Raw genomic sequence first — 8223 nt, forward strand, 5'->3', positions numbered from 1 at the left:
AAACATAGAAGCTCTCTGGAACTCACCATAGACGAACAGGGTGAATTCCTCCTCAGTGGTGACTTCAAAATTCCTTTGGTTTATCTGGGCTTTGTAGGATCCTGCATCATTCAGAGTCAGATTGCTGATGCACAGGGAGTAACTCCACTTGGTGATGTCTAGTCGGCCCAGGTAGCTTTTGACCATAATGGTTACATTTTCTTTGGGACGTGCGAAAGCAAGAGCATTTTTGGGACCAATCCAGATGACGTTCTCAATCTCTGTGTCTACTGAGATGTTTAGGGGGAGAGTCACGGAACCCCCTAGGATCCCTGACACCACTGTTGGGGCTGAGTCCCTTCCAGAGGCTCTTAGTCCTGCAGAGATAGAAGAGGGACTTAGAGGAGCAGCTAGACTCCTTGAGCTAGCCTTCTTTCTTTCACTCTGTGAATATACATTGGGCATAAATGTCAGATGCTGAGAAATGAAATGAGATTCTTGTCCTCCTTCTTCTAGGTCAATTGCCTAGCACAGTCATTAATTCCTCCATTCTCCAAACACTGTCTCCCTTAAAAGCAGCCACAACAATCTGTGAAACAGATCTTCTGGGTTTCTGTTCCAGTAGAGGAATTAGCCTTGTGACTTTGGGTACATTTCTGAATTTTTCAGTGAATCAGTTTACTTATCTAAAAGATTGAAATGCTCATACCTGCACCATTTTCTTCAAGGGATATGGTAAAAATGAAATGAAAGCAGGTTGCTGCAAATTGTGAAGAGCCAATGAAGTAAAAAGGAGCATATTTTTAAAAATATGGGTGGGTAGAGGGATGGTTAGATGGGCAGGCGAGTGATAAAGCAAGCAAAGTAAAATGTTTGTGTTAGAATCTAGGTAGTAGGCCTATGAATGTTCAGGGTAAATGCTCCAACTTTTCTGAATGTTTGAGAACTCTCATAGCAGTGTCGGGAACTAAAGGAGCTTCTCCTACCTCTACCTCACCCTTATTGTCCATGGCATCTCAGATTGACTTTGGTTTGGCCAGGTTTGGGGGTGGGAATAGCTGGTGGTACTAATACAGTTCCTGATTTCCTCATCTTAGGCGAGATCATATTCCTGATAAACATTGTTACCAAGGCATCTAGGAAGCTGGTATTTGGCCAAGGCAGTTAATTTTCTTGTAGGGACCCTGTGGGTGTCTTCTGGGTGACCCTAGCTTGGATTCCCAGATTCCAGGGCTTCCGAGGCTCTGGAGAGCACTTTTGAAATTCTAGACCAAAACAGATGGGTTTGGGACCCAGACTCCACCAGGAATTCTGGGTGGGAAAATAAGTAGAAAATGTTAGAGACAAAAAAGGAGCATAAGCATAGCCTGGAGGGGCGGAAGAAAGCTGAAGCAAGCTCTGAAAACCCAGAGGATACAGAATATGCAGACACTGGAAGGAGAGAGGCTGCTTGGTGCAGGTCATGGGGGTTCTCTGCTCAGACCTCCATCAGCCAAGCACTTGCACCTTGTGGAGAGGCAGCTATGGAGCATGCAGGGCTAGGGATCCTGGACATGAGAAGGTTGGGTCAGGTGGATTCTTTAGGCAGATTCAGGCTGAGTTGATGTGAGGTTGGTTTGAGGTTTTCTAAAAGAGAGCTCTTCCCATCTGGAAGAGACTGCTTACGATTGCTATGTGTGCATTAGGTACTTTATGTAAATTATCTCATTTAATTCTCATAACTATACTATAATTAGCCCCTTTTTACAGATGAGGAGCTGAAATTTAGAGAATTTAATCCACTTCCCTGAGATTACAGGGTTGATCAGTCACAGAGTCCAGATCCTATGTCCATGATGCCCCTGGAGTAGGGAGGCCAGGAGTACTGCCCATCTGTATCCTGGAAGCCCAGGAGCTTCTGGGTCTTGACTGGGTGCATATGACTCGTTTTGACTTCAAATTTTCTTACATCAGACAAAAACCATAAACAAAAGCCTCACAGACTCTCAGTGGAGGGGGCAGGATGTGGGTCTCACAGGGCAAATCTTGTTGCAGAAGACAGTGCAATGCAGCTCCCAGTACAATGACAGGTCCCCAGTACCAGTCATTTTATTTTGAATTGCACCATAGGACAAATAGTAAAAGAGCATTCAAAGATTGCAAAACTGAATTTGACTCACCTGTCTCTTAATAGTTTCCAAAGAATGCACATAACAGTAATTATAATAATAACAATCATAGCTTCTGCCAACTATGTGCCACTATACGTGTGTGTGTGTGTGTGTGTGTGTATAGATCATCTACAATCTGTAAGAGTGTTGCATGATGCATCCTACTAACTATATTTTACACTTAAGAAATAGAGGCCCTCATCACCAATAAATGATGGAGCAATGATTTAATTTCAGATGTTCCTGATACTAAAGTGAGAGGGGTCTTTTCACTCGACTGCCTTTTAAGTTCCTGAAATGACTCTTTGGAGATACAAAAGCATCATCCTTTCAGACCAAAAGAGTGAGATTTGAGGTCATCCTAATCAGTGGAGCCAGACCGAAGGAGATGCCTCTTTGCTCTGAACTGTTTGAAATTCACTGCATTGATCATTTGCGGCTTGGATGACCTTGAATGTAGCTTATTTCAGGTTTGCTCAACACAATCAAGGAACACCCCAAAGGTTGGAGGTAAACATAAACAGCCTTGCTGCTTTCTGTGTGTTTTGATGAGCCAAGATAAAATTGAAAGTGAAGAGAGGTCAGACTGGACCTCAGCTCTGAGGTCTAGGCTCCTTGTTCACCCATATCTGCATCTAGGAGTGTTTCTAGAGCTCCCTTCAGGCACCAACTGCCAACCCCCACTGCTCTCAGATCTCTAGTGCTACCTGCACCATCATCCCTGAAGCCCTGGAGAAAGCGGGAGCACAGAAGGACAAGTAGCTGCCACAGTCCCAGGTGGCTGAGATCCTCTCTGGGGTACTGGCTTGGCTCTATCTGCTGGACAGTGGGGTTCCGGGCCATGCAGCGGAGAGATGTTTCCCAGGAGTTGGGCCTTGATAGGGAGGAATAAGGTTGAGGAGAAAAGGATATCCAGATAAACGCCACCTTGCCCATGGTCACCTAACCGCCTCCAGGTCCCCAGTGAAACCTCAGTAATAAAGCCAGCATATATGATAACCAAGGCAGGATACGTAGAAAGAAGCTCCAGAAGTTCTCTCCATCCCTAGGAAATTGCTAGGTGGCTTCTCATCAGGGGATTTTCCTGGATCCCTCTGTGGGTTTTATCCACACTATACAGGGAACAAACTCATTATATACTTGGCATTTCTTAGGAAAATGTGAGGGCGAGAGAAATGTAGTTTGAGCCCAGAGCTATTTGAGACCGGGGCTAGAATGTTACCCCCTTCATAGTGCACGAATATGCACACATGCAAAGTAATTTCTGGCAAGGAGATGAGTTTCCTGATTTTACCAACAAGAACTGGGCTCACGCCTGTAATCCCAGCACTTCAGGTGGTTGAGCTGGGCAGATCACGAGGTCAAGAGATCGAGACCACCATGGCCAACGTAGTGAAATCCTGCCCCTACTAAAAATACAAAGATTAGCTGGATGTGTTGGCATGCACCTGTAATCCCAGCTACTCAAGAGGCTGAGGTAGGAGAATCGCTTGAACCCAGGAGGTGGAGGTTGCAGTGAGCCGAGATTGCGCCACTTCACTCCAGCCTGGCAACAGAGTGAGACTCTGTTAAAAAAAACAAAAAACAAAAAAAAGAATCTCCCAGGCAGGGAATGCAACTGGCCTCAGAAGAACCGCAGTAGCAAGAAGTGGTGGCCATAAAGTGGACTTACCCATGAGCAGGAAGAGGAGAGAGGTCTGTAGAACAGAAGAGAATATTTGCAGCTGACTCCTCTGTGGCTTACTGGAGAAAGGCCCAGGAGCCCAGTCATCTGTGTGACTCTTTGGTGCCACCATGATGATCTATTTTCAGAACTGAGACTGAAGGAGGATGCACTTACCACAGCTTCCGCACGTGTCACAGCTTCTGCATGTGTATATGAGTGTGTGTGTGCATGTGTACGTGTATGTGTGTGTGTCTCAGAGGGAGGGTTGTTTATACAAAACACCACAGACTCCTCCCATCTGCGCAGGCAGGTAGAGGTCCCAAGTCTATTCAGGGCCTCATTTGTGACTGATGTGGAGCATCACTTGCTTTGACATCAAGGGACTTGGGTTCTAAATTTGGCTCCTAAAGGTGACTGCTAAAGATCTGTACCTCCTGGCATTCATGCCTCTGTGTAATCACCTCTTCTTGAGTGTGGCCTGGATTTAGTGACTTGCTTCAAGTGAATAGAATGTGGCAGAGATGTGGGATGGGTCACTTCTGAGATTAGGTTACAAAAAAGCTGTGACTTCCATCTTGGGTTAGCATGTGTGTGCATATGCGCTCTCTCTTTCTCTTGCCCTCTCTCCCTCTCTGTCTTTCCCACTATCTCTGTCTCCCTACCTTACACTGAGGGGAGCCAGGTATTATTTTGTGAGATACTTTAGGGAGAGGGTTCCAAAACAAAGAACAGAGGGAGGCCCCCAGCCAACAATCGGCGAGGAGCTGATTCCTCTGGCCAACTGTCCATGAGGACTGAGGCTAGCCAAGAATCACATGAGTGAGACTGGAAGTGGATCCTCCCCAGGAGGGCCTTGAAATGACTGCAGCCCTGGCTGACACCGTGATGTTAGTTGTGTGAGTACCTTAAGCCAGAGGCACCCAGCTAAGCCATGCCCAGATTCCTTATCAAGAGAAACTGTGAGATAATAAATGTTTGGTTTTTAAATTTTTTTTCAATTTTTTATTTTTCATCAAAAATGCTTATTGTTTTTAGCTGTGAAGTTTGGGGCAATTTGTTACACAACAACAGATAACTAATACAGTGACCCAATACATTTTCTATTTTGCTCAAGGCAGTTTGTGCTAGCTTTCTGTCACATGCAATGAAGGACTTTTAATATGGACAAAGGCATCAGGGAGACTGCAATGGGGGTGGACATCGTATGTGACAGTGTAGAGGTGACTGAGTTGAAAAGGTAGGCTGGAGAATGGCATGATTCCCTATATCCTGACTTGGGAAACTGTCTTTTTCTCCTCCTTCTTCTTGTCAGTAGCGTAATAGCTGGCCATGCTATAGTTTGTGTTTCAGGCTTCAGGTCATTTGTTTACTTAGGCTGTAACATTAAGGGGACTTGGCAGGAAAACTTGAGGCTGGCAGAGTGTGTAGTTTTAGCTAATATTCGATGAAAGCTTACAGAGTGCTAGTCCATCTTCTGACACTTTAACATATTCACTCATTTGATCTTACAATAGTTTTATGAGATATCTTTTATCATCCCCATTCTATAAATGAGAAAACTGAGGTGGAGAGGGGTTAAATAGCTTACTATAAGTTTTATAGTTAGTAAGGACTTGAACCCAGGAAGTCTGGGTTCAAAGGAAGAAGGGAGAGAGAGAGAGGAACCATTAAGATAACAGGCTTATGTCCATGGAAAGCATCTTTAGAGGCTGGTCATGATCTGATGTTGCACAATATTGAAAGTGACAGAATCTTGAAAATCTTTAAATTTTGCGCACTAGGAGCGTGTCTTGTTTCACTCTAGCCTTGGTCCTGTGACTAGAACATGGGCTGTCTAGAGGGGATTGCAGGACATACGGTCAGGAGAGGTTACCAGAGCCCAGATAAAGCATCCTGTTACCAAGCTAAAGGCAACAAGAATCCAGTAGGAGTAGGAAGCTTCCTGGAGCTGCAGAGTGGAGGGAGAATGGGTGGAAGGGATGAGCCTGGGGAGGAGAAGACAGGTGCGGAAGCTATTGAAGGAGTCTGGGTACAGAACATGAGAGCAGGAACAGTCTGCATGGGAGGCGAGGGCAAAGGCAGAAGGGAATTCAGAGAGATTGGTAATAATAAAAATCATTACTAACATTTATTGGGTAATTACAATGAGTGAGCCTCTGTGTTTAGAACTTTACATATGTTTTCTCCTTTAATCCTAAGATAGACCCTATTTGGATGATACTCCAATTATCCCCATTTTAGAGATGAGAAAACTGAGATTTAGGAAAGTAACATCACTGAAATGACCTCCTTTGAAGTTGTGACCATAGGAGGACACAGCCTTATAATACACAAAATCCAATTTAAGTATTATCATTTAAGTATAGTAAAACCTAAATTAATATAAATTTTGGTATGATGCATTTGTTAAGTGTGCCCTGTCCTCACATGGGGAGGGCTAATATTCTCATCAGGAGTGGGAGGCAAAGGCACTAGCATTGGGAATAAGGGAGCAACATCGAGTGATGTTGGCCCCGGCGTCTCCAGTGTTGTCCTTCTCAGTATACTTCAACCACCCCAGCAAGTGGGTGTGACTGACTGGAAAAATTTTGAAATCCCTGCTACTGTCCTTGGAGTCCAGCCAGCTACAGGCCCAGAATCACCCCTGTCAACTGGGCATTGCCTCCAGGTAGCATCAGACTCCAGCCTGGGTTGAGATTTGGGTCTGGCAGCCACAACCACATACTCAGCTGTGTTGCTTCACCACCAGCCCCCAACCAACACTTCATTCACTGTGCAATTAAGACGACCCTGCATTTTACACAATTGCATTTTTTGGATTTTATTTCTAATGTTGTATTGACTTGCAGTATATATATGCTACTACAGATTGGAAGAATATGAAAGACTGTAGAATTTTGACAAGCTCAAAGCTTTTTACACTTAGATGGAAAGACAAATATATGTTAGGAGCTAAAGAAATTCAACATCAAATCAACTGCTGCAGCCACAGTAGAGGGAAGAATTAGGGAATGTCACAGTGTTCAAGTGGAATCTAGGGATACAGGCTATGAGACCAGCCTTTTAGAGGGTAGCAACAAAACAAGCAAAAAGTGGTGCTGCCGGCTGGGCACATTGGCTCACACCTGTAATCTCAGCACTTTGGGAGGCCGAGGTGGGTGGATCACGTGAGGTCAGGAGCTCAGGACCAGCCTGACCAATAAGGAGAAACCCTGTCTCTATTAAAAATACAAAATTATTGGGAGGCGGAGGCAGGCGGATCACGAGGTCAGGAGATCAAGACCATCCTGGCTAACATGGTGAAACCCCGTCTCTACTAAAAACAAAAAACAAAAAACAAAAAAACAAAATTAGCCGGGAGTGGTGGCACACGCCTGTAATCCCAGCTACTGGGGAGGCTGAGGAAGGAGAATCGCTTGAACCTGGGAGGCGGAGGTTGCGGTGAGCCGAGATTGTGCCATTGCACTGCAGCCTGGGCAACAAGAGCGAAACTCCACCTCAAAAAAAAAGGGGTGCTGGTAATACCATTAGTTAACATGTCAGTGATATTTCTGGTCATTAAGCAACTTTAGCTAATTGAGAAGGTACCCCAGGAAATGGCTGTAAATGGGATGACATAATTGTTTCTTTTGTGGTTATGAATCTTTCAATCCTGGGAAAATAAGGAATACAAAATAGACATGTTCAAGGTAATCAGTTAGTATTTTTTAAGTATATGTATTGTTTGAGGAAATTTAGTTCATTAAAATTGTAGTAAACTTTGTTGCCATGGTTTGAATGTATTTGTCCCTCCAAAATTCATATGTTGGAGACTTTTTTTTTTTAAATGAGATGGAGTCTCACTCTATCACCCAGGTTGGAGTGTAGTGGTGCAATCTCAGCTCACTGCAACCTTTGCCTCTTGGGTTCAAGTGATTCTCCTGCCTCAGCCTCCCGAGTAGCTGGGACTACAGGCACGTGCCACCACACCTGACTAATTTTGTATTTTTAGTAGAGACAGGGTTTCACTATGTTGGCCAGGCTGGTCTCGAACTCCCAACCACAGGTGATCCACCTGCCTCGGCCTCCCAAAGTGCTGGGATTACAGGTGTGAGCCACTGTGCCTGTCCCATATGTTGGAACTTAAACCCCAAAGCGATAGTATTGAGAGGTGGGGCCTTTTGGGAAATGATTAAGTCATGAGCACTCTGCTTTCATATATGGGATTAATGCCCTTATAAAAGAGACTTCAAAGAGTTATCTGGCCCTTTCTTGCCCTTCCACTATTCTGCCATGTGAAGACAGTGTTCATCTCCTCTGGAGGATGCAGCAACAAGGCCCCACCTTGGAAGCAGAGAGTGAGCCCTAACCAGACCGAGAGTCTGCTGGCACCTTGATCTTGGACTTCCCAGCTTGCAGAACCATAAGAAATAAATTTCCACTACTTAT

The 8223-nt window shown here is 44.7% G+C and overlaps 1 protein-coding gene across 15 annotated transcripts in view; it reads right to left on the reverse strand.

Moving 5' to 3' along the window:
- Positions 1-3994, reverse strand: part of LY9 (lymphocyte antigen 9) — a 32095-nt gene extending 28101 nt beyond the window's left edge. For all 15 annotated transcript variants that reach the window (XM_063796160.1, XM_063796156.1, XM_063796151.1 and 12 more), the window contains exons 1-2: positions 3802-3994; positions 27-356 (exon numbers count right to left, since the gene is read on the reverse strand). In XM_063796160.1, coding sequence (XP_063652230.1) covers positions 27-356; positions 3802-3925 — 454 coding nt within the window. In that variant the 5' untranslated portion in view covers positions 3926-3994. The remainder of the gene's footprint in view (positions 1-26; positions 357-3801) is intronic.
- Between the last annotated feature and the right edge of the window lie 4229 nt (positions 3995-8223).

Source organism: Pan troglodytes, chromosome 1 (assembly GCF_028858775.2).
Source record: "Pan troglodytes isolate AG18354 chromosome 1, NHGRI_mPanTro3-v2.0_pri, whole genome shotgun sequence".
Taxonomy (NCBI): Eukaryota; Metazoa; Chordata; class Mammalia; order Primates; family Hominidae; genus Pan; species Pan troglodytes.